This window comes from Anomaloglossus baeobatrachus, chromosome 3 (assembly GCF_048569485.1).
Source record: "Anomaloglossus baeobatrachus isolate aAnoBae1 chromosome 3, aAnoBae1.hap1, whole genome shotgun sequence".
Classification (NCBI taxonomy): Eukaryota; Metazoa; Chordata; class Amphibia; order Anura; family Aromobatidae; genus Anomaloglossus; species Anomaloglossus baeobatrachus.
In genome coordinates this window covers 234,988,521-235,016,008 of record NC_134355.1, presented here as the reverse complement: position 1 = coordinate 235,016,008, position 27,488 = coordinate 234,988,521, and the positions used below count along the sequence as shown (strand labels likewise).

Below are 27,488 nucleotides of genomic sequence, written 5' to 3'. Positions count from 1 at the left end.
AATACCCTTCCGAAAAAGAGCCGAAGCGCGTCATCATTCCATTTGGTAACGACCGCTCACTTTCGAAATTTCTGACAAAAAGTTTCTGCAGAATCCAGACCCTGAGTTAAGGACAACAAGGCCTTTTCTGCTTGGTCCACAATATTGGGTTCGTCATATAATAAACCCAAGGCCTGAAAAAAAGGAGTCCACATCACTGAGAATCGGATCATCAGACGCCAAAGAGAAGGCCCAGTCCTGAGGGTCACCACGCAGTAAGGAGTTGACAATCTTGACTTGCTGTACGGGATTCCTTGAGGACGTAGGGCGCAGGTCAAAAAATAATTTACAATTATTTTTGAAGCTCAAAAATCTCGACCTATCTCCCGAAAAAAATTCAGGAACGATAATCTGCAATGGGAGTCTGTGCAAGATAAGACTCTATACGACGAACCTTAGCATCAAGATGAGCAACACGCTCACCCAATTCATCCATGCTAGAAAAAATAAATCTTCCATGGAAACCAAAGAAAAAGAGGAAAAACACCAAAAAAAAAAATCTTTCAGCAGACTTTTTTTTTTCTTCTTCTTAAGAGTACCCTTTAAATTTGTTCGCCGGATGTACTGTTATGATCCAGAACCATGGAAGACCACCATAAATCATTGGTAAAAGGTGACAAGAGCATTGGCAACTAATCTGGCCGCCATCCCCTTACTAACCAACAACACTAGAAGTAGCCGAGGGGTGAACTAACATACTGTGCACCACGAACCCAGCCGGAGAACTAGCTATCCTAAAGGAAGGAAAGATGAATAACTCTCTGCCTCAGAAAATAGATTGCAAAGGAATAGCAAGCCCCCCACATTCAAAGACTGCGGTGATATAGGAGAACACAATACACAGATAGATGATAGGATTAGCAAAAGGTGAGGCCCTACTGACTAAATAGGACAGGATAGGAAAGGGACTGATAGTGGCCAGACAAAAACCCTACAAATATCCAAAAACCTGATAGTACAAAAAGCCCCAAGATCGCTAGATCTGAACTCCGTCCTATACCAGGCGCTCTTGTCATACCAATGAACAGAAAGCAGGAACCATTAAAAATACAAGAAGCAACAAGCACACTTATAGGAGCAATACTCAAAACATAGCTGCAGGGAGCTTCCCAGCTAAGCAACTGAGGGGGAAGATCCCTGCATGCAAATAAACTGACAATAACCACAGTAAATGACAAACTCAGATAAGAGCAAAAACAACCAAACAACAAATAAAGAGCCAAGCGCTTATCTGGGGTAAATGTGGCCTGGAGCAGGATGAAGGAGGCTGGTGAACAAAGAACAACTGACATCCGGCATAGCCTGCTAGCAGACCAGGGTTTAAATAGGCAGAGAGTTAGCAATAGAAACGCCCATTGCTCAACACACCTGGTCTCTGTCCAAACCATTCCTTGCCACAACAGGGAGCCTCACAGCAGCAAAAGCATAACTGACATTCACAACAGTCATGCCCTTCTAAAATCATGTAAAACACATCAAGGGGACTCCAACAAGAGTCTCCTTGTTTTCCAAAAATTTGGCCACAGACGCCACTTAAGTGGCATCAATTGTCCCACAGTTGAAAACTTAAAATGTTGATTTGCATGAAGCACAATCAAAAATACACAAGCCTTTACTCTCACCAGGATGACACTTGGGTATAAAAGTCCTTGCGGATCCATAATTTGTTCATCTTGATGAACATTAGTCTGTCCACATTGTCACTGGACAGACGCGTGCGCTTATCGGTCAGCACACCCTCAGCAGCACTGAATTCACGTTCCGAGAGAACGCTGGCTGAGGGAAACGACAAGATCTCCAAGCGTAAAGGGCGAGCTCAGGTCATTTTTCCAGATTGGAAGCTCAAAATGAGTAAGGCTCCAGTTGCACAGTCATGGCATCGATGTTCATTTGGAGATACTACTACATTTGTGTCTCCTCCTTCTTTTACTCGTCCAGCTCTTTTCTTTCAGCATGAGTATATGTACTTGTCACTTTTCTATGTGTTTGTGGTGTCTTCTGAGTTGTTTGTCACCTTTTGGACACTTTAGAAGGTGTTTTCTATGTGTTTGTACTGTATGTGTTTGTCTGCCATTGTTTTCAATGGGGTTCGATGGTGTTCGAATTAAGGAGGGTGAGGAATGGAAGATGGCCTTTAACACTAAAAGTCCCAGAGAGGGGTCATTTAACATTTCTACCTTTGGAACCCAGGGAGCTCGAAATTTCTGGAACTTCTAGTGTTAATACCCCTGAGGGGCATTTTGAGTACCTAGTGATGCCTTTTGGGCTCACTAATGCCCCCTCCGTCTTTCAGTCATTCATGAATGATATTTTTCGGGACCTGATTGGCAAATTTCTGATAGTTCATTTGGATGATATTTTGATTTTTTCTGATGATTGGGATGCTCATGTTGAGCAAGTTCAGACAGTTTTTCAGGTACATAAGGAAAATGTATTGTACGTTAAGGGATAGAGATGTCTCTTTGGCGTGCAAAGAATTTCCTTTTTGGAGTTTATTCTGTACCCGGCTTCTATTGAAATGGATCCGATCAAGGTTCAGGCCATTCAAGACTGAGTTCAGCCAACCTCTTTGAAATCCCTTCAAAAATTTTTGGGCTTTGCTAATTTTTTACCGTAAATTAATAGGAAATTTCTCTAGTGTTGTTAAGTCTTTGACTGATTTGACCAAAAAGGCAGCTGACATTGAGATTCGGAATCCAGAGGCAATTATGGCTTTCCAGGAGCTTAAAAAGAGGTTCACTTCTGCCCCAGTCCTGCAGCAACCTGATGTTTCTCTTCCGTTTCAGGTGGAGATTGATACTTCAGAGATTGGAGCAGGAGCTGTTTTGTCTCCAAGAGATCCTAGAACTTCCAAGCTACAGCCTTTTGCCTTCTTTTCTCAAAAAATTTCTCCATCTGAACGAAATTATGATGTGGGTAATCGATAATTATTGGCTATGAAGTGGGCCTTTGAAGAATGGAGATTTGGCGCCCTGGACTAGCCAGGTCGTCACAGGTACTGCAACACACATCCCCACCCCGAGACAGGCACATCAGCCAGACACAAAATACTTGTTGCTTCCCTCCAGGGGCTGATGTCCACACCAGGTGGGGTGGAGCCATGCGGTTGGCCCCACCCTCTGAGGAGTTCACAGTCCTGGAGGTGGGAAAAGGAAGAGAGAGTAGAGTTAGGGAAGTGCAAGGGAGAGGAGTGAAGGAGTAAAAAGGAGTAAACTGACCGTGTCCGGGTGTGTGGCCCGGGCACTAAGAGCAAGGTTGGCAGACAGTGGTGGCCGTCTACAGGAGAGGCAAATCAACGCGGAACCGTAGGACCGGGGTCGGGCAGTGGCCCGCCGATACCGAACCGGGGAGCGAAGTGAAGCCAGCACACACCGGCAGGGCCTGCGGACCCCGACCAGGCTTGGAGTCGCCATTAAGAGGTCAAATCCGTCAGTGACCAGAACCCCAGGGGTTTCCTAACATCCATGGCCTGATAGAAGGCAACCGTCCGACCAGTAGAAGGAAATACAGCTACCACCACAGCTAGAGTTCCAAGGGCCAGAGCCTGCGGGCAAAAGGGCTCCTCCGGCACATATACACGCTGGGGAGCGGGTTACCGTTGGGAAGCCATCGGGACCGAACATACACAAAGGTGCAGGGAAAGGCAGCCACCACCAACCGTCCGGGAGAAACCACAGCAGCCGGCTGCGGGACCCGTCCATCCAGCCGTTTGGTTTACCAGAGACTTTGCGTACATTTGTGGCTGAGTGAGTACAACCGTGCCATCCGGCACTGCGCTGTGCAGTCCAGGTGACCCTGCACCTTGCCAGCCCTGCCTCCCCGTCACCTCACCGGGCCCCGGGACCACCAACCCCTACCCACGGAGGGGGAAAACAACATCCCAGCTGCTCCCTACCATCGCTCCCGGGATCCCCGTCACCAGCAGCAGTCTTGCCCAACCTCACCATAACCCGTGGGTGGCGTCACAGACTAAATCCCCCAAACCAACCACCCCTTTCACTCACGGGCGAGGAGCGCCGCTCGAGTCCCCCGGATCCGGCCCACCACTTGAGCCACCGAGCAGCCATCGCAGCAGCGCCGGACCCGAGCATTAGCGAGCGCAGCGCAGTGGCATCCTCCCCGCCCGTGACAGAGACACTGGTTGGAGGGGGCAAGACAACAAGATGTGGTGCTCACCGACCATAAGAATCTGACCTACCTTGAATCTGCCAAGAGACTGAATCTTAGGCAAGCTAGGTGGGCTCTATTTCTTACACATTTCAATTTTGTGGTCTCTTTTCTTTCTGGCGCCAAGAATATTAAAGCCGATTCCCTCTCTAGAAGTTTCTTTGCTGATTCTTGATGTTGTTGAGCCATCTACCATCCTGAATGAAGATGTGGTCCTCTCCGCTATTTCGCCTTATTTGAAGTTAGCACTTGAGAGATTTCAGGGGGACAAACTGAGAGATGTCCTGTGGGGAAACTTTACGTTCTTGATCAATGGAGGACTAGAGTTATGTTCGAGATTCATTGTTCTGTATTGGCGGGTCATCCTGGGATGTTGTGATGAACAAACAGGAGAGCAAACGTGGTTATATTGCAAAAGATACATATCAAAGTTTATTAACTCATCTATTGTTAGATGCAGCACAAATTTATGCAGTTAAATGCAAAAAGACAGAGGGCACTTAAGGCACAACGCAAAATTTAGTCAAAAAATTCACATGGCAAGTACAATGGTAGACAAAATACAAAACATTGCATGCCGATTACAAAATTTATTGCCAAGTGAAACCAGAAAGCAGTAGCTGGTGTCCAAACTAGAAGTAAATTGAACAGCACGCTAGACATATGAATACGTCCGGACAACGGTACCTACCAGCGGCTGTATAGAGTACAGGAGGATCACCAGTGATTGCTTTAAAGTGCCAGAGTGCAGGAATCAAAGACCAAAAAAGTCCCCCCTAAAGCAGGTAACGCGCGTTTCACGTATTTGTGGTGTTCAACGCTTCGTCAGACCAAGGAGGGGTGGTCTGGGATGTTGTGATGTAGGGATGTTGTGACTAGGTCTTTTTGGTGGCCTTCTTTATCTCGAGATGTCAGGAGTTTTGTGCAATCTTGTGGGATTTGTTCCAGATCTAAGCCTTGTTGCTCACGTTCTAGTGGGTTGTTGTTGCCGTTGCCTGTGCCTAAAATCTGCTTTAAACGGGACGACCGATTGTGCGATTTCACAATCGATCGTACCCGCTCCCGTCGTTTTTGAGTCACGGGCAAACCGCTGCCCATGGCGCACAAACTTGTTTAACCCCGTCACACGTACTTACCTTCTGGATGACCTCGCTGTGGGCAACGAACATCCACTTCCTGAAGTGGGAGGGACATTCGGCGTCACAGCGACGTCACACAGCCGCCTGCCAATAGAAGCGGAGGGGCGGAGATGAGCGCGACGTAAACATCCCGCCCACCTCCTTCCTTCCGCATAGCCGGCAGGTGCCCCGGGACGGAGGCAAGCTGCTGTTCACTGTTCCTGGGGTGTCACACGGAGCGACGTGTGCTACCCCAGGAACGATGAGCAACCGGCGCCATTTTAATTAAACGAGATTATGAAACCGAGCGACGAATACACGACTCACGATTTGTGAGCGATACTGCGTCGCTCGGAGGTGTCACACAGCCCGACGTCGCAAGCGATGCCGGATGTGTGTCACAAAAACCGTGACCTCGATGATCTATCGCACGATAGATCGTCTCGTGTAAAGCACCCTTAAGAGACCTAGGACTCATATCACCACGTATTTTATTTCTGATCTTCCTGTATCTCAGAGGATGATGGTTATTTGCGTTATTTGTGATAGATTCTCTAAAATGGTCCATTTGGTACCATTGCCGAAGTTGCCATCTTCTTCAGAGTTGGTGCCCTTGTTTTTTCAACAGGTGGTTTGTTTATATGGTATTCCTGAGAATATTGTGTCAGACAGAGGAGTTCAGTTTGTGACCAGATTTTGGAGAGCATTTTGTTCTAAATTAGGAACTGAGCTGTCTTTTTCTTCTGCTTTTCATCCTCAGACCAATGGTCAGACTGAAAGAGCAAATCAGATTTTGGAAACCTATTTGAGATGTTTTGTATCAGCGGATCAGGATGACTGGGTTTCTTTTTTGCCATTGGCAGAGTTTTCTCTCAATAATAGGGCTAGCTCTGCTACTTTGATGTCTCCTTTTTTCTGCAATTTTGGGTTTTATCCTAGGTTCTCTTCAGGGCAGGTTGAGGCTTCGGCTTATCCGGGAGTTGATTCTGTGGTGGAGAGAATGCAGCAGATTTGAGGGCAAGTAGTGGACAAATTGTTTCAGTCCCAGGCAGGGCCGTATTTACCATTAGGCACCCATGGTCCGGTGCCTTCTCCTGGTCCAGAGTCCTCACCTCCTCCACTGATTTTACACATCCCCCACATAAGACAGCACCACAATCCTATACAAAAGCATAAAATGTTATTACAAAAGCATTTTTGGAAATGCGGCCAGTGGTCAGGGGCAGAAAATGAACAAAAACAAACAATATCGACTTTTGGGGAAAGTGCTCAGGGTTTCCAAGCCTGAATGAACTATCTAAGGCTCGTACTGAATTTGAAATTGGCTAACCTTGACTTGTCTCTACTTACAAGATAACAGGGAGAATTATTCCAGGGATATCGATGCTCCCTAGTCACACACTCATTTACATAGCACAAGCGCAGGGTTTATAGTTTTATGGCAGTTTAAGGGGGCTGGGGCAACCAACAAATTTCTTGCTATACTGGTGTATTGCAAATGTACCGCCCCACGGGCTCGGCTGCGACCGCCCAGCCGCTCGGATCCGTGATCGTATGGTGGGTTGTGGCTCGAGCCTCTCACGGACCCGGGGGTCTCGTTGCTCTGCAAGGGAGTTGGCGCTACACGCAGGGACTTGACTGGGAAGTTCCACGGCCGGGGCCGCGGTGGTTTGGTTTTGGACGTAAGTTCGTGACGCCACCCACGGGTTATGGTGAATGGATGGACACCACCGCTGCCGTTAACTAGGCCTCCCGGGGACGGTGTTGCACAGCTTGGTGTTGACCCCTCCGTGGGTAGGGGAGCGATGGTCCCGGGGGCCCGAGGGAAGTGCTAAGTGGGTACGTGCTGTGTGCTGATGCTGTGCAACGCGGTGCGCGGCCCGAAGGCACTGGTGTAGTCACTATGACACAATACACTGAAGTCTCTGGTAAACCAAACGGGGTGATGAACGGGGCCCGCAGCCGGCTGCAGCTTCTCCCACCCAGTTGGTGGTTTCCGCCTTTCTCCTGCACCTCTCTGTATGAATGTTTGACTCCTATGCCTAAGCAACGGTAGTCCGCTCCCCGACTTGTGTATGCCGTAGGAGCCCGTTTGCTCGCAGACGCTGGCCTTTTGGGTCTCTATGCCTTGGCGGTGGCTTTACCCTATATGGTTGGGCTGTTGTCTTCTAACAGGCCTTGTGTGGGAAAGGTCCTTAAGTCCAGTCCGCAATCAGTTGATTTGACTCGGCCCTGTCGGTTCGGGGCTTTGTACTGGGTCTGAGTACCACTCCTGGTGCTCCGGTTTCCAATCGGTTCCCCGGTTTGGTACCGGCGGGCCACCACCATCTGCCTCCTTGCCAGAGGTGCCTGGGCTCCGACCCAGACACCTGAGTAGACTATGGCAGGCCTGGACACAGGTCTGCCCTTGAACTTGACTTCTCTCTACTCTGCACTACAACTTGTGTCTTTTTCCCACCTCCAGGCCTGTGAACTTCTCGGTGGGTGGAGCCAACCACCTGGCTCCACCCCCCTGGTGTGTACATCAAACCTGGAGGGTGGTGACAAGGGTTTTTAAGTTTGACTAATGTCACGTACTCGGGAAGGGGGGTGTTGTGTGTGTGACTACCTGGGACGACCTGACTAGTCCAGGGTGTCACACAAAAATGAGTTGAAAGTTTTCAATATTATTGTAATAAATCTAATTTGCAGTATGAGTTGAATAATTTTAGTTGCAACTCTATATAATTTTGAATAGTCAATTACAGTAGATACAGACATTCTATACAGCATGTAAGGTAATTGAAATCTAAAAAGTAAAGGTGTAGTTTTTTCAAAACTATGGTTTTAGAGTGGTATGTAATAAAGACAGCTTTAATATAGATTTAGATTTATTGGCTCAGCACTAAAATTTTATCTGAAAATTACATTATAGTTACATGTAATGCCAGAAGAGTAAAATAAGTTAAGTCCATCACATTATGACCATATGTTATACAATTGTGAAAATAATGTCACTATACAAATAATGAATAAAAACATAAATATAAGGCTATAGTATCAGATACCAGTCTTATGTGGGAACTCTGCAGACCTTATCAGTGGATACAGTACAATTAAATCTAATGACACACATGTGACATATTTTTAGAATATTCACAATTTATCTGTACCAAATCCAAAGTTTGCTGCTAAGACATTTTTTGTTTCCTCGCTTTTCCAGTTCCTCCTTCACCCAAACCACACCTTCTACAGAAATTTCACAGTCAGCCACCCTTTAACAGCAACATTGTACTACTTTATTCATCTTTGTGCCTGCTATACCAGCAAATACTGTACTTTGGAAATAAGTGTGTTATGTCCTAGCTATAATAACCCACTCAGAAAAAATATAGTGCCAAAGAGATATTGCCCAGAGGATAATAGTATACTAAACATTAATGTGGCCCTCTTTCTACTCTACACTGTAATAGCACATTTTTAGAGCCTTTTCAGAATTATAATAATTTCATTCTGCCCCTGCATAATATTAAACTCCCCATAGTGGGAAAATTTTATAAAAGTGTCCCTATTTAGTAAACATGCCCTTTTAGACCCCTTCATACAGTAGTGACCCAATGCAAGTGTCACACAGGGGGCTTCCTATGCCCCTATGTCCCAAGATACTCCTCCATTTGATTCTGTTACACGGAATGTTTGCTATGTTGTTGTCTCTCACACAGACAGCTCTCCAAATTCCTTCTATCACACGGATGCCTCCTTGGACCCCCTGTACTACAAAGCCTGATATCTTGGTATATACGGTACCCTTTCACGTTAGCTGCACCCATGCTTAGCACTTACTCAAGGTCTACAACATGAATCATCCCCCTTGCTCTTGTATCATGCAGCTGCATGCTGCTTCTTTTTATTTTACAAACTGATCATAAAGATGAGTTCAGGGAGGGAATAGAGAGGATGTGCACTGTGCAGGAAAACTTGTAACTATACAGTTCTCTCAATGACCGGGCATAAAACGTCATAAACGCTTTGCCTGACCTTTAATGTAAACCAGGAACTCAGGAGTTCTGATCAGGTTTAGTTACAAGAATAATATGACCTTTATGCAGTCTTTCCAGCCCATACTATATACTTAGTAAATCTTAAAAAAATTAGCAGGATTACCTGGAGACTGAGAAGTTAAGTTGTACACTTTTAACTATTAAATAGAGCCCACTATGTAACTATTGACCACAAGTAACGTGTCTCGAGAGGTGAGGTGGGAGGCAGGTAACATGAGTTTGACTGGCTTTTTTAGATGCCTGGCCACCTGACTATAGTGCCATCATTACTGGTCTGATTACTCAATTAAAAAATAAATAGGGATCAATGTGGACTTTTACTTCAAAAAGTGACCAATGGAGATGAACTATTTAAAATATGAATAAGCAACAACTTTGAACATTTCACCACTACATATCAATAGAGTCTATAAAAAGAGAGAAATAACAGGAAGCATCGTTTACGAGATTAATCACATTATACAGTACAGACCAAAAGTTTGGACACACCTCATTCAAAGAGTTTTCTTTATTTTCATGACTCTGAAAATTGTAGATTCACATTGAAGGCATCAAAACTATGAATTAACACATGTGGCATGAAATATTTAACAAAAAAGTGTGAAACAACTGAAAATATGTCTTATATTCTAGGTTCTTCAAAGTAGCCACTTTTTGCTTTGAATACTGCTTTGCACACTCTTGGCATTCTCTTGATGAGCTTCAAGAGGTAGTCACAGTAAATGGTCTTCCAACAGTCTTATCATAGTATCATAGTATCATAGTTTTTAAGGTTGAAGGGAGACTCTAAGTCCATCTAGTTCAACCCGTAGCCTAACATGTTGATCCAGAGGAAGGCAAAAAAAAACCCCAATGTGGCAAACAAGTTCCAATGGGGAAAAAATTTCCTTCCTGACTCCACATCCGGCAATCAGACTAGTTCCCTGGATCAATACCCTGTCATAAAATCTAATATACATAACTGGTAATATTAAATTTTTCAAGAAAGACGTCCAGGCTCTGCTTAAATGTTAGTAGTGAATCACTCATTACAACATCATGCGGCAGAGAGTTCCATAGTCTCACTGCTCGTACAGTAAAGAATCCTCGTCTGTGATTATGATTAAACCTTCTTTCCTCAAGACGTAGCGGATGCCCCCGTGTTCCAGTCGCAGGCCTAGGTGTAAAAAGATCTTTGGAAAGGTCTCTGTACTGTCCCCTCATATATTTATACATTGTGATTAGATCCCCCCTAAGCCTTCGTTTTTCCAAACTAAATAACCCCAAGTTTAATAACCTGTCTTCGTATTGCAGCCCACCCATTCCTCTAATAATCTTGGTGGCTCTTCTCTGCACCCTCTCCAGTTCAGCTATGTCCTTCTTATATATCGGTGACCAGAATTGTACACAGTATTCTAAGTGCGGTCGCACTAGTGACTTGTACAGAGGTAGAACTATATTTTTTTCATGAACACTTATACCTCTTTTAATACATCCCATTATTTAGTCTTGAAGGAGTTCCCAGAGATGCCTAGCACTTATTGGCCCTTTTGCCTTCACTCTGCAGTCCAGCTCACCCCAAACCATCTCGATTGGGTTCAGGTCTGGTGACTGTGGAGGCTAGGTCATCTGGCGTAGCACGCATCACTCTCCTTCTTAGTCAAATAGCCCTTAAACAAGCTGGAGGTGTGTTGGGGACATTGTACTGTTGAAAAATAAATGATTGTCCAACTAAACGCAAACCGGATGGAATAGCATGCCGCTGCAAGATGCTGTGGTAGCCATGCTGGTTCAGTATGCCTTCAATTTTGAATAAATCCCCAACAATATCACCAGCAAAGCACCCCCAAACCATCATACCTCCTCCTCCATTCTTCACGGTGGGAACCAGGCATGTAGAGTCCATTCGTTCACCTTTTCTGCGTCGCACAAAGACACGGTGGTTAGATCCAAAGGTCTCAAATTTGGACTCATATGACCAAAGCACAGATTTCCACTGGTCTAATGTCCATTCCTTGTGTTCTTTAGCCCAAACAAGTCTCTTCTGCTTGTTGCCTGTCCTTAGCAGTGGTTTCCTAGCAGCTATTTTAACATGAAGGCCTGCTGCACAAAGTCTCCTCTTAACAGTTGTTCTAGAGATGTGTCTGCTGCTAGAACTCTGTGTGGCATTGACCTGGTCTCTAATCTGAGCTGCTGTTAACCTGTGATTTCTGAGGCTGGTGACTCAGATAAACGTATCCTCTGCAGCAGAGGTGACTCTTGGTCTTCCTTTCCTGGGGCGGTCCTCATGTGAGCCAGTTTCTTTCTTTGTAGCATTTGATGGCTTTTGCCACTGCACTTGGGAACATTTTCAAAGTTTTCCCAATTTTTCGGACTGACTGACCTTCATTTCTTAAAGTAATGATAGCCACTCGTTTTTCTTTACTTAGCTGCTTTTTTCTTGCCATAATACAAATTCTAACAGTCTATTCAGTAGGACTATCAGCTGTGTATCCACTAGACTTCTGCACAACAAAACTGATGGTTCCAACCCCATTTATAAGGCAAGAAATCCCACTTATTAAACCTGACAGGGCACACCTGTGAAGTGAAATTCATTTCCGGTGACTACTTCTTGAAGCTCATCAAGAGAATGCCAAGAGTACCAAGAGTGTGCAATGCAGTAATCAAAGCAAAAGGTGGCTACTTTGAAGAACCTAGACTATAAGACATATTTTCAGTTGTTTCACACTTTTTTGTTAAGTATTTCATTCCACATGTGTTAATTCATAGTTTTGATGCCTTAAATGTGAATCTACAATTTTCAGAGTCTTGAAAATAAAGAAAACTCTTTGAATGAGACGGTGTGTCCAAACCTTTGGTCTGTACTGTATCTCAACGATCCTGTAGGATAATCATAATTAATTCTCTTACAAGCCAGTGCAAATGTTTGAGACAGGGTCAGCAGAGTAAGAATACCTGAACGTCACTTGTAAACCACATACAACTATATTACATATTTATAAGTACTTTATGAATTATATTTGGCATTGACACTATGAAGAAAGAGCATTTTCACAGGCCTGCTTTAGGCATAGTCTTTTGTGCCTAATTGTAAAGTTGACATTATTTGAAATAGAATGGCTTGGCTGCATGTAAAAATTAACAGAGTTGGGTAAAATTATCTTAAAGAAGAAGTTTCATCAAAAATTTTATTTCATAGTCTGTTCTAATTATGTATGTAATGGTGATTACGTTTGGTAAAATACTTCACAATCACTGTCCCTCTCAGGTTTCAAAGAACAGTCCTCTTCTGAAAAAAGGACTGGATCACTCTGGAGTTTGTTTGTCAGTTGGAAGTCACTTTCTCAAGTAAGTGTATGGAGTCTTGTTGTGAGTCCGGCTGCTGCTACAATAGAAATGGCATAGTTGCTGTGTACCGGCAGCATAAAAGAGTTTTCAGCAGCCACTGGTGCCGGTAACAGCTGATTGGTGTGGGTGTCAAATAGGCCATTAATAAAAAGTTGAATCCAACCTTAAGTATTCTAATATACAAATACCATTAAATAGATAAATAAAAGGGATTATGAAACAAATATTTTGATAAGATTTCTTTAAAATACAAAAACATTGAAATCATTGTTTCAGCTAACGTCTAGACTGTATTTTTTGAGAGACTGAGAATTTCAACTTTCAGAACCAAAATCAAATTTTTACAAATAATTGCAAATGTTATTTGTACATCACGCATTTGAAATAGTCCACTATATTTTGCAGTGCATTGTCTCAAGAAGTAACACACACCTTAATTTCTTTCTGCAACTGCTATAACATTGAAAAGGTATGTTAGTATTAGTAAAATGTTCATAACTGCCAACAGCGATTAATAATTTTTAGTGTTCATAAAAGAAATTGTTCTTTGTTTTTACAATGAGGATGGCGACATTGGTGCCCATGATGGTGCCATTCTGTCATGTGCTGAAATATCATACTGATTGTCTTCTATATCTGTGCTTACACCATCATACAAGGGAGATGCCAGAGAGGGTGAAGGTACTATTTGATTGTATGGTGTGTAGTGAGTGGAAGAACTTCTTATGTACTGAGATCCCAGACCATTAGCAATTCCTCCTGCTTGTGTCAATGAACCAATAGTGCTGTTACTCACAGACCATAAGCTTGGATATTGGCTGCAAAAAAAAAAGAAGAAGTGTTATTTGCTGTTATATTGAACATTCATTTTAAAATGTATAGGCAGAAATAGACTAGCTGTCATTGTTTTGTATAATTCATGTATCAATCCCTGTTTTCATGGTAGATTTATGGTATTAGAATAACTATATAATTAACAGCTGCTTTATAACCAGATTGAAGTGCTAGGTATCTCATAACAATACAACTACCTTTCAACTTTTTCAGTAACATTACATTCTCCAGAAACAATGACGACCTTCCCCAGACTCTGTATATATAAATAATACTGCCTTTATTTATAATTAGTGATGGGTGTGCGTGCTTGGCACAGCTCAGTACTTGATAGAGCATTAGGGTGCTTGAGACATGCTATACTCCATTGTACTTGGATGCCATGCTCAAGTCCCCGCCCCGCATGTTTTGCTGCTTTTTTTCCGCCACTAAACATGCAGGGATTGTCTGGCAATCATAGTAATGCCCTAGCAATGTTCTCTACTGGCATTACTGTAATTGGCCGGCCGCATAATCTCATCAGATTTATATAAAGCCTGGTGATGCAATGCTTGGCAAACTATACCCAGAAATAGACTTTCTGGCGGAGAAGGAATATAACTTCACAGTACCTGCTGGTGCAACATTAAGCCAACAGTGCTTTTCAAGGCTAATTCAAATAAAGACTATTCTATCATAATATCGCTTTTAGTCTGCAATTATTATAGGGTTTTCTCTGGAGTAGGGATAGTGTATTAGAGGCATGTAGGCAGGGTTCAAGTCATTACAGTCCTTGGTGCTGCCGCATACAGTCAACAGTCCTATTGAGGGCTAATTCAAATAGATCCTATTCTATAATAATATTGCTCTTAAGCGGGCTTTACACACTACGATATATCTAATGAGATGTCGGCGGGGTCACGTCGTAAGTGACGCACATCCGGCATCGTTAGTGATCTCGTAGCGTGTGAAAGCTATGAACGAGCAGAAATACTCACCTTCTCGTTCATCGTTGACAAGTCGTTCATTTTCTAAAAATCGAACGTCTTGTTGTTCATTGTTCCTGTGGCAGCACACATCGCTCCGTGTGACACCCCGGGAACAATGAACTGCAGCTTACCTGCGGCCGCTGGCAATGCGTGCGGAAGGAGGTGGGCGGGATGTTACGTCCCGCTCATCTCCGTCCCTCCGCTTTGATTGGCCGAATGTCCCTCCCCTTCAGGAAGTGGATGTTCACTGCCCACAGCGAGGTCATTTGGAAGGTAAGTACGTGTGACGGGGGTTACAGCATTGTGCGATACGGGCAAGAAATTGCCCGTGCCACAAAAACGATGGGGCGGGTGCGATCTCAAATGCGATCGCACGATACATTGTAACATGTAAAGCAGACTTAAGTCTGCAATTAATGTAGGGTCTGCTTCCGGAGAAGGGATAATGCATTAGAGCCATGTAGGAAGGGATTCTAGCCTTTCACAGTGTGCTACTGATGCTAGCTAGAAAACATTCTATTTTCTAATAATAAAGCTCTTAGCTGCGTAAATAAATTAAAATGTGGAAGTGTGCCGCCCCCGCGTCAGCAGCCTGCCGCTGCTTGGATCCGGACCTTCAGGTGGGTGGCTCGAGGGTCTCCAGACCTGGGGGTCTCGCGGACACTCCGAATGAAAAGGGGTGGGGGCTGGTGGATGTAGGACGTATATGTACGGGCTGAGCCGTATTAAGTTTGTGACGCCACCCACGGTGTGTGGTGAGGTTGGACACCACCACTGCAGTTACGGGGCACCCGGGGGAGATGTTATGCAGCAAGTTGTTAACGCCTCCGTGGGCAGGGATGGTGGCAACGGGACCCGTTGGGGTCTTTGGTGCAGGGAGATGGGCGACTTCAGGGTGCTGGTGTAACCATTATTAAGGAAACACGCGAGTCTCTGGTAAACCAAGGTAAGGGTGGTCGGTGCCCTCAGCCAGTTGCGTTCTGGTTCCCCCACCCGGCTGGTGGTCTCTGTCTTTCTCTTGCACCTTTTTAGAATGGTGGACTACCTGTGCTTGCAACTTTAGCAGTCTGCTCCCGGCTGGATGTGGCCTAAAGAGCCCTTGCCCCCAGATGCTGGCCCATGGGATCTCTGAGCCTTGGCGGTGGCCTTCTATCCCCCTCGGTGGGCTGTTGTTTTCTAATAGGGACTTTGCTTGGGACAGGACCTCTAGTCCTGGCCTCAATTGGTTAATTAACCGGTTCCAGTCGCTTCTGGTTTCGGCTTCAGGGTCCGAGTACCCCCCCCCGTGTGCTCCGGTTTCTAAGTCGGTTCCCCGGGTCGGTACCGGTGGGCTACAACCCTGTCCCGGTCCACCTCGATTCCACCGAGCCGTCTTCCTGGCTCCTGCAGACAGAGACCACCGTCTGCCTCCTAGCCAGTGGCACCAGGGCTCCTACCCTGGCGCCGTTAAATTTGTGGGTTTTCGCCTCTGCTGAAGCTGGGCACAGCTACAGCCCACACTCCTCTCCAACTTGAACTCTAACACTTGTCTGTTTACTTTCCCGCCCCGGGCTGTCTAGACTCCTCGGTGGGCGTCTTCCAACCGTCTAGTTCCGCCCCCTGGTGTGTCCGTCTAGCCCTGAGGGGGGTGACTAGGGTTTAAAGGTCAGCTGCTGTTACCTGTGAGGGAAGGTGTTGTGCAGGGGCCTATTTGTGACTACCTGGCCTGGCCAGGGCGTCACAGAAGTCCTGCTGTAAGCGATGTGGAAGTGGACGTCCTGCTGGTGGTGGTGCATGCAGAGGCTATGTTCGTGAGACAGGGCAAACTAGGTCTGCTGTGGAAGCACACGAAATACACTTATCACCTAGACCTAGCTTCTTGTTTCACTTTGTAGGTGGGCTTGAGACACCACTGTTGAAGTCAGAACAATGGAAGCAGGTTGTGGTCTGTATGGCACATAATGATTTCCGGCTATTTATGAGCACCCCCTTTTTTTTCACATTTCCAGTCTGACTGGTCAAAAGTCAGGATCACATAATCTTCCTTCTACCCACCATGGTAAGTCCAATGAGACAAGAGACCCCTCATTTGGACATTCCGAGCAGCTCTTTACTTTTCCATGTATGGCTTCTTCTGGCATCTCATTATGTATGTTTCAAGAATCACATAATGAAATTGTGTGCGGTGATGTCCAAGTATTTGAGCAGCCATGGTTAGAAGAATGCGACAGTAGGGAATGACAATTACTGTTTTAAGAGGTGGATGATGATGAGACACAGTTGCCAGCAAGTGAGATGAAGTCTAGAAGCCAGGTGGTTAACAAAGTCGTCACTGACCCAACAATGCAAGGTGGCATGCAGACCGAGGACAGCAGCTCAGTGGGGGAGGGACCTGCAGCATTACAGCAAGAGGTAGTGGGGGGAGGGGCTAGAGGGAGGAGGCAGACAACTTTCCCCAGAGCACCCACAAGTAACAAGATCACAGGCCAATAGTTAAGTGTTCCCCAGTCTGGCACTTTTTTACAGAAAGTGCAGAAGATAAGAAAAGTGTATATTGCAACCTGTGCCGTACCAAGCTCAGTAGGAGTTAGACAACTACCAGCCTGATCACCACCAGCATGCACAGGCACATGTCATTCAAACTAGAGTTGAGCGCGGTTCGTGGTTCTCCAGTTCGCGGTTCGAGTTATTTTTGGGGCTGTTCTAGATCGAACTAGAACTCGAGCTTTTTGCTAAAGCTCGATAGTTCCAGTTACGTTCGAGAACGGTTCTAGCAGCAAAAAGCCAAGCTAATTACTAGCTGGCTTTCCGCTGTAATAGTGTAAGTCACTCGGTGACTCACACTCATTCAGATCACTGCTGCTGGGATAATGGCGATTGCCATTTTTTTTTTTTCCTTGTCTTCCTTCCCTAAGCGCGCGCGTGTAGTGGGGCGGGCCAGCATGTCAGCCAATCCCAGACACACACACAGCTAAGTGGACTTTTAGCCAGAGAAGCAACGGCATGTATGATAGGATGTCCATGTCACATGTCCCTGCATTATAAAAACGGGTATCTGCCCGTCAGGACGCCATTATCTGCCTTTTGCGTCTGGGTGTCAGTCACCGCTGGCGTAGCTCCTGTCTCCGATACTGCTGTGTACACTCTACACACAGCGCTATACAGAATAGGGATGGAAGTTTTTTTTAGCTCTTGTAAGGGCTAATAACAGCAGGCTCAGAGCCATAGGCGACAGTCAGGTCTGTGGAAAGAGATTTTAACAGCTACAGATAAGAGCGTCTGCGTAGCTAAGGTCAGGGACTTCCTCACTGCATTTCACCATTAGGAGGGATATAAAGTGAGGCTTCCTTTCCTCTACACAGACCCACAACCCTGCCACTGTACCCTCCAGCCCTTTGCACACTCAAGCTCATTGTTACTAAGCCATTATACTAGCAAACACTGAAGAAACTTAGTGGCATCCTAAAAGTGGCTGTTGGACTTCCATTAGTGTCCCACTAGTCCAAATCTATTTGCAGCACCTCTGCATTTCACACTCAAGCTCATTGTTACTAAGCCATTATACTAGCAAACACTGAGGAAACTTAGTGGCATCCTAAAAGTGGCTGTTGGACTTCATTATTGTCCCACTGGTGCAAAGCTATTTGCAGCACCACTGCATTGCACACTCAAGCTCATTGTTACTAAGCCATTATACTAGCAAACACTGAAGAAACTTAGTGGCATCCTAAAAGTGGCTGTTGTACTCCATTTGTGCCCCACTGGTGCCAAGCTATTTGCAGCACCACTGCATTGCATACTCAAATTCATTTTTACTAAGCCATTATACTAGCAAACACTGAGGAAACTTGGTGGCATCCTAAAAGTTGCTGTTGGACTTCCATTATTGTACCACTGGTGCAAAGCTATTTGCGGCAACACTGCATTGCACACTCAAACTCATTGTTACTAAGCCATTATACTAGCAAACAGTGAGTAAACTTAGTGGCATCGTAAAAGTGGCTGTTGTACTCCATTTGTGCCCCACTGGTGCCAAGCTATTTGCAGCACAACTGCATTGCACACTCAAGTTCATTGTTACTAAGCCATTATACTAGCAAACAGTGAGTAAACTTAGTGGCATCCTAAAAGTGGCTGTTGGACTTCCATTATTGTCCCACTGGTGCAAAGCTATTTGCGGCACCACAGCATTGCACACTCAAACTCATTGTTACTAAGCCATTCTAATAGCAAACTATGCTGCCAGTTTAAGGGCCGTAGTTGCATTGTCAGGGATAGTTATTGTTGTTTATTCTGCTGTTAATAAAGCTGGACCACCGCTGCAATCTACACCACCTCTCAATTTTTGCTACCACATTTTAAGTGCACAATCTTGTCGCAATCAAAATGAGTGGCAAAAGGACAGATGCTGGTGGAAAGGGGAAGTGTGTTGGAAAAGGAAAAAAAGGGTTTGTCCGTAGGGAAGGAGGCAAAGCTTCATTAACATCTGCTGAAGATAGACCATCTTCCAAGAAAAGTAAGATGTCTACTACTTACCATGGACAATCCGATGTGCTCCCTTTTTTACGGACAAAAACAACTAGAACAAAGGTAGATGATGGCCAAAAAAAGAAAATGCTTGAATGGATCTCAAGTGGTCCAACAAGTGCCCTCTCCGCCACCTCAACTACCGCATTCAAAAAACACCAGTCCTCTGAGATGTCATCCCAATCACACTTGCTTTCTCCCAGCTCTCAAGTCTCCATCCGCCCTGCACAGTATGGTGGAACTGAGATGGCTGAGTCTGCAGAGCTGTTCAGTCACACTATAGCCTGGGAATCAGAGATCTGCTCCCAAGCTACAGTGAGTACAGACCAGGAAATGGTCTGCAGTGATGCCCAGAACCTTTGTGACTCTGATTCAGGCCGTGAGGACCAAGTTTCTGAGCATAATGTTGACCCTTATTCACAAACTGTAACATCTGTTGTTATAGACAATGAGGAACAAACTGATGACGATGAGACGCAGATACCAGGTTGGGATGACAATTTAAATATTGGTTCACGTCAGGAAGAGGCTCGGTCTGAGGGTGAGGGGAGTGCAAACACAACGCTTAATGAGGAACTTCTAGATCCCACCTACTGTCAACCCACAGTCAGGCACTCGAGGAGGTCAAGAGAGGCGGTGGAGGAGGATGCTACTGACGACGAAGTTACCTTGCGCTTTCCTGGACAAAGGAATAGTACTGGTAGCACGTCTACAACTGCATCCTCAGCCACCACTCTGCCTCTGAGCACTAGTCGGGGGGGCTCAGCAGGTCGCATGCCCTCTAAGCCTTGCCTAGCCCGGTCCTTTTTTGACATAGAAAAAGATCGCCCAAATCATGTGATATGTAAAATTTGTCGTGATTCTGTTAGTAGAAGGCAAAACCTCAGGAGTTTGACAACTTCTTCCATGAATCGTCACATGAATAAATATCATATGTCCCAGTGGGAAGCTCACCGTGCTGCAATGCGGTCTATCGGAGCGAACCATCCACCGCCTGCCCCTTCAAGTGCATCCGCGCGCTCATTATCTTCTAGGACTGTGGGGCTAGCTGTCACACCTGGTTTTCCACGCACAACTTCCACCACTGTAACCGCAACAGGCAGTTTGCTTGGTAGGTCATCAGTTGGTTTGGAAGGGGAAACAAGTGCGTGTGTACAGCTCTCTCAGACATCGATAGCATCAACGTTGGATGAAGGCAACATCATGTCTACGCCTGCACTTTCCTCACAAAGCTGCATTTTTCCAGGGACACCCTACTCAACACCGTCTACACACAGCAGCCAGATCTCTGTCCCTCAGATGTGGACAAATAAAAGGCCATTTCCTGCGACCCATGACAAAGCTAAGAGGTTGACTTTATCCCTCTGTAATCTCTTGGCTACCGAAATGCTGCCTTTCCGCCTGGTGGACACACAGGATTTTAGAGACCTTATGTCTGTCGCTGTGCCCCAGTACCAGATGCCCTGTCGCCACTACTTCTCTAAGAAAGGTGTGCCTGTGCTACACCAGCATGTCGCACACAACATCACCGCTTCTTTGAGAAACTCTGTGTGGGAACGGGTGCATTTCACCACCGATACTTGGACCAGTAAGCATGGACAGGGACGTTACATGTTGCTGACTAAGCACTGGGTAACTATGGTGATAGATGGTGAAGGGTCTGCTGCACAAGTCTTGCCATCCCCACGACTTGTGTGTCAATCCTCTGTCTGCCCAAGTTCCGCCACTGCTTCTGCCTCCTCCACCTTGTTTGGGTCCTCCACCCCAGCCCCAAGCCTGCCTGGTCAGGCCACCAGCGTTCTCACTGCGCAGAAGGAATCACGCACCCCTCATTACTATGCTGGCAGCAGAGCGCAACGGCATCAGGCGGTCTTTAGCTTGAAATGTCTTGGAACTAAGAGTCACACAGCGGCTGAGTTGTGGGCAGCTCTGGAGACTGAGTTTGGTAAATGGTTGTCTCCACTCAACCTGCAGCCTGGTAAGGCCGTGTCCGACAATGCTGCAAACCTGGGTGCGGCCCTTCGCCTGGGCAAGGTGACACACGTGCCTTGTATGGCTCACGTGTTGAACCTTGTTGTCCAGCAATTTTTAACACACTATCCCGGCCTAGATGGCCTTCTGAACAGGGCACGAAAACTGTCTGCTCACTTCCGTCGTTCAACCGCCGCTGCTGAGTGACTTGCATCGCTCCAGAAGTCTTTCGGCCTGCCGGTTCATCGCCTAAAATGCGATGTGCCGACACGCTGGAATTCGACTCTCCACATGTTACAGCGACTGTGGCAGCACCGTTGAGCCCTGGTGCAATACGTCATGACGTATAGCATGGGCCAATGAGATGCAGAGGTGGGACAGATCACCCTGATGGAGTGGTCTCAGATCAAGGACCTATGCACCTTCCTGCACAGTTTCGACATGGTGACGAATATGTTTAGCGCTGACAATGCCATTATCAGCATGACAATTCCAGTCATTTACATGCTGGAGCACACGCTAAACACTATTTGGAGTCAGTGGGTGGGACAACAGGAAGGGGAGGAACTACAGGAGGATTCATATGCGCAAGAGACAACAACATCACCAAGGTCCAGGCGTTCATCATCACCAACGCGACAGGCATGGGACCATGGGGGACAGGGATCAACAATGGCGCATGGTTGCAGGCGAAATGTTGAGGAAGGTGCAAGAGAACATGAAGAAATGGAGGACGAACTGTCCATGGACATGGAAGACTCAGCGGATGAGGGAGACCTTGGTCAAATTTCAGTTGAAAGAGGTTGGGGGGAAATGTCAGAGGAAGAAAGATCGGTTAGCACCTCTATGCCACAAACACAGCGTGGACTTGGTCCGCATGGGTGCGCCAGACACATGAGCGCCTTCTTGCTGCACTACCTCCAACATGACCCTCGTATTGTCAAAATTAGAAGTGATGATGACTACTGGCTTGCCACACTATTAGATCCCCGGTACAAGTCCAAATTTTGTGACATAATTCCAGCCATAGAAAGGGAAGCACGTATGCAGGAGTATCAGCAAAAGCTGTTACTCGATCTTAGCTCGGCTTTTCCACCAAACAACCGTTGTGCAGGGAGTGAATCTTGACAAACATGGGACGGTCTCGTCTCATCTTCAGCAGTCTACCCGTACCAGCAGCACCGTATCTGGTGCTGGTAAGAGCAATTTTATTGAATCTTTTCATAATTTTTTTAGACCATCCTTTGCAAGGCCACCAGAGACAACAAGTCTGACACATAGTCAACGGCTGGAGAGGATGATACAGGAGTATCTCCAAATAAACATTGATGCCATGACTTTGCAAATGGAGCCTTGCTCATTTTGGGCTTCAAATCTTGAAAAATGGCCAGAGCTCTCAACTTACGCCTTGGAGATTTTGTCGTGTCCAGCTGCCAGCGTTGTCTCTGAACGTGTCTTCAGTGCTGCTGGGTGTGTGCTGACAGATAAGCGCACGCGTCTGTCCAGTGACAATGTGGACAGACTAACGTTCATCAAAATGAACAAGTCATGGATCCACAAGGAATTTACTACCCCTGTGTCATCCTGGGGAGAGTAAATGCTTGTGGATTTGGAATGTTCTTGATGCAAATCTACCTGTGAAGTCTACAACTGGGGCACAAGTGCTGCCACTGAAGGGGTGGGTGTGTGTGTGGCCCAATTTTTGGAAAAAAAAGGGCGACTCCACCTGGAGTAACCCTTGCTTGCTGTGTTTTTTTAAAAGGAGCCAAGATGAACAAGTCATGGTTCAGCAAATACTTTGCTACCTACACCCGGGGTCATCCTGGGGACGGTTAAAGGGGTGATTCACCCATTTTTTTTATTTTCTGTATGAGTTCTACTTACCATTCTAGGCGTTTTCTCCATTGGCTTCTGTTTCCAGTTCTGGCACTGAGCGGCGCTATCCTGCACACTCAGTGCCTGTCACATGACCCCCTGGAGCTGTGGCCGCCAGTATCCTCTGACGTCCCGGCAATTCCGGGCTCTCAAACTTGTCGGGTACATCAGAGGAGGCTAGCACCATTCAGATTGAGTGACAGGGCTGTGGGTGGTGACTACCGCACGTCACAGCCCAGCATCGAGGGGGAGGAGCCGGAGGACGTCAGTGTGGAGCCGGCTAAGCGTCCTGCAGATGGTGAGGCACGGGGCTCCAGTGTGCAGTTAAAGGGGGGTTCTTCAGCTGAAATCGCCCCTGCACATCAGTATCTGATCACACTCTCCACCTGCCCGCTCTGCTGCGATGTCAGGAGAGCGGCCGGTGTCGGGCAGTGTGATCATGTGCTCCTCCCAGCAGCACTGCAGGACGCAGCAAGACACTGACAGGCATGTCACCGCTGTGCTCTGCCATCTTTCCTGCTGCATGGGACCAACTGTCTGCACTCTGTCACCTGCACCACAAGTGACAGAGTGGAGACAGTTAATGACAGAGCACCTCTGCCCCCCCCCCCTCTTATTTCCCCACTCTCTTCTCTCCCCCACTCTTCTCCCCCTCCCCTCTTTCCCCTCTTCTCTGCCACCCTCTTCTCTGCCCCCCTCTCCTCCCCTCCCCCCTCTCCTCTCCCCCCTCTTTTCTGCCCCCCTCTTCTCTGCCCCCTCTCCCCCCTCTTTTCCCTCGCTCTCTTTCCCCCCCTCGCTCTCTTTCCTCCCCCCTTGCTCTCTTCCCCCCTGCTCTTTCCCCCCCTTGCTCTCTTCCCCCCCCTTGCTCTCTTTCCTCCCCCTTGCTCTCTTTCCTCCCCCTTGCTTTCTTTCCTCCCCCCTCGCTCTTTCCTCCCCCCCTCGCTCTCTTTCCTCCCCCCTCGCTCTCTTCCCTCCCCCCTCGCTCTCTTTCCCCCCTCGCTCTCTTCCCCCCCCTTGCTCTCTTTCCCCCCTTCGCTCTCTTTTCCTCCCCCTTGCTCTCTTTTCCTCCCCACTCGCTCTCTTTTCCTCCCCCCCCTTGCTCTCTTTTCCTCCCCCCCCTCGCTCTCTTTTCCTCCCCCCCTCGTTCTCTTTTCCTCCCACCCTCGCTCTCTTTTCCTCCCCCCCCCTCGCTCTCTTTCCTCCCCCCGCTCTCTTTTCCTCCCCCTCGCTCTCTCCTGGCATGGTCAGTACAGAAATCTCTCCATCGTGGAGGGGTGAGAGGGAGTAGTAAACATGGAGTCCCTACTGTGTCTGTGTATTTATTCTAATAAAGTATTTTTCTCTGTGTGATGTCCTTTTTTTTTTTAAACCCTTTATTGGAGATTCTTAATGGCCAGGTCAACCTTGGCCTGACATTAAAGAAGTTGTCCAGTTACCAAAACTGATTTTTTTTTTCTGATAAATCTTGCTAATATGTGCCCCTCAACACATCTATTATGTTTTTTCAGCAAAATTACCTTTTATTGTGCACTAGCAGCACACGGTCATTGCTGGCTCCAGCTCTGATGGGGTTAATCTCTCCTCTGACTTCCTGTGTTCAGTTCCTACAAGTCCCAGAATTCTTTGTGGCTCTAGGGCGGTGTCTGGCTTATCTAACACACCCATTGTGTCTAATACACCCACTCTGCTCCCACCCAAACCCTCCTCCCTGCCTCTTCCCAGTGGATGTGCACTCAGAGAAATCACACAGAGACAGCAGCAGCTCTACACAGCCAGGGAAGAAAGTGTGTGTGCGCATATATACAGTGTATGTGTATGCGTATATACAGTGTGTGTGCGTATATACAGTGTGTGTGCGTATATACAGTGTGTGTGTATATACAGTGTGTGTGTGTATATACAGTGTGTGTGCGTATATACAGTGTGTGTGTATATATACAGTGTGTGTGTGAGTGTGTATGTGTGTGTGTGTATGTCAATACTCACCTGTCTGCAGGGTCCGGGTGCCATGCCTGCTTCCAGCCCCTGTCTCGGTAGCGCCGCTTCGGCTGTGTGCAGTCTCCCCGGGGCACGTACGAAGCTTGCAGGACCTGGCGGTGGATCACCTGATGCAGTCACCTGACGCATCAGCTGATCGATTCTCGTGGTGTCGCCCGGGCCGGCTATCAGCTGATCCTGCCGTCAGGGGACTTCATCAGCTGATTACCGGCAGCTCCTGCAGTGATGGGCCAGGATCAGACTCCGCTGCAGGAGCTGCCGGTAATCAGCACAGACGTTAGTATTTTATTTATTTTTTTTTTTTTTTTGCACTGATGCTTCAGCTGATTGTATAATCGGCTTTTATACAATCAGCTGATGTGTCATGTGATTCACGTAGTTTAACCTGACACATCATCTGATCGCTTTGCCTTCCAGCAAAACCGATTAGATGATATTGGATCCTGATTGGACGGCGCGGGACCCTAACCCAGGATTACTGCGGAAGGGGGTTTATTTCAATAAAGATGGAGTCACTAATTGTGTTGTGTTTTATTTCTAATAAAAATATTTTTCTGTGTGTTGTGTTTTTTTTTTATCATTACTAGAAATTTATGGTGGCCATGTCTAATATTGGCGTGACACCATGAATTTCGGGCTTAGGGCTAGCTGATAATATACAGCTAGCCCTAACTCCATTATTACCCAGCTAGCCACCCGGCATCAGGGCAGCTGGAAGAGTTGGATACAGCGCCAGAAGATGGCGCTTCTATGAAAGCGCCATTTTCTGGGGTGGCTGCGGACTGCAATTCGCAGTGGGGGTGCCCAGAAAGCTTGGGCACCCTGCACTGTGGATTCCAATCCCCAGCTGCCTAGTTGTACCCGGCTGGACACTAAAATTAGGCGAAGCTTACGTCATTTTTTTTTTAAATTATTTCATGAAATTCATGAAATAATTAAAAAAAAAAAGGGCTTCTCTATATTTTTGGTTCCCAGCCGGGTACAAATAGGCAGCTGGGGGTTTGGGGGGCAGCCCGTACCTGCCTGCTGTACCCGGCTAGCATACAAAAATATGGCGAAGCCCATGTAATTTTTTTTTCTTTTTGGGTAAAAAACTGCATACAGTCCTGGATGGAGGATGCTGAGCCTTGTAGTTCTGCAGCTGCTGTCTGCTCTCCCTGCATACAATGAACATTTTGAATAAGGAAATGACATCAGACCTTTTTTTTTTTTTTTTTCATCAACAATCTTTAATGGCATTGTGCACTGATTAAAAACGCAGTGAGCAAAAACGCAGCAAAAAAGGCACCAAATCGCGGCAAAAACGTGACATGCAGCACCGCAGGTGACAGAGCAGAGCAAGTTGGTGACATGCTCTGCTCTGACACATAGTGTGCTGCATGTCACTGTATCCACTCTGGGACTTGTTGTGCAGGTGACCGGATGATACATGTCACTAACTTGCTCCACTCTGTGACTTCTGCTGCATTGTTCCAACTGTATACACTCTCACCTGAACAAGTCTCAGAGTGGGGCAGTTAGTGACATGTATCATCCGGTCACCTGCACAACAAGTCCCAGAGTGGTGAAAGATAGTGACATGCAGCACACTATGTGTCAGAGCAGAGCATGTCACTGTCTCCACTCTGGGACTTGTTGTGCAGGTGACCGGATGATACATGTCACTAACTGCCCCACTCTGTGATTTCTGCTGCATAGTTCCAACTGTATACACTCTCACCTGCACAACAAGTCCCATAGTGGAGACAGTTAGTGACATGTAGCATCCGGTCACCTGCACAACAAGTACCAGAGTGGAGACAGATAGTGACATGCAGCACACTATGTGTCAGAACAGAGCATGTCACTGTCTCCACTCCGCTGACCTCACAGCCCGTACACGCTGCGATGGATGCAGGGGGACACAGAACAAGTAATTGGCCGACACTGGAGTCATCTGATTACTTGGGATGAATGAGAAGTAAAATGCTCTGGTGCTCGATGGGCGAAGCCAATGCCGATTTTTTTTTAAAAAAATTCATTAAAAATAAAAAAACAAAAAAAAAAAAATCACATTTTTTGTGGGCTCCCGCTGCATTTTCTATTGCTAAGGGTAACCAAAGCAGCTACTGGCTGCTAGCCCCCGCTGCTTGGTGTTACTTTCACTGGCAATAGAAATGCAGGGAAGCATTTTTTTTTTTTTATAAAGGTTTTTCCCTGAAAACGTTTTTAAGAAAATGACGTGGGCTTCGCCATATTTTTTGTATGCTAGCCAGGTACAGCAGGCAGCTACGGGCTGCCCCCCAACCCCCAGCTGCCTAGTTGTACCCGGCTGGGAACCAAAAATATAGAGAAGCCCTTTTTTTTCATGAATTTCATGAAATAATTAAAAAAAAAAAAAAAAAAAAATGATGTGGGCTTCACCAAATTTTTGAGTCCAGCCAGGTAGAACTAGGCAGCTGGGGATTGGAATCCACAGTGCAGGGTGCCCAAACTTTCTGGGCCCCCCCACTGCGAATTGCAGTCCACAGCTGCCCCAGAAAATGGCGCTTTCATAGAAGCGCCATCTTCAGGCGCTGTATCCAACTCTTCCAGTGGCCCTGGTGGCAGGTGGCACGCTGGGTAATAAGGGGTTAATACCAGCTATGTTTTTACCAGCTGGT

The 27,488-nt window shown here is 46.6% G+C and overlaps 1 protein-coding gene across 2 annotated transcripts in view; it reads right to left on the bottom strand.

The window, feature by feature from the left end:
• Window positions 1-13,247: 13,247 nt before the first annotated feature.
• LOC142295152 (T-box transcription factor T-like) overlaps window positions 13,248-27,488 on the bottom strand; it is a 171,052-nt gene continuing 156,811 nt past the window's right edge. For both annotated transcript variants that reach the window (XM_075338220.1, XM_075338221.1), the window contains one exon: window positions 13,248-13,512. In XM_075338220.1, the coding sequence (XP_075194335.1) occupies window positions 13,248-13,512 (265 nt within the window). The remainder of the gene's footprint in view (window positions 13,513-27,488) is intronic.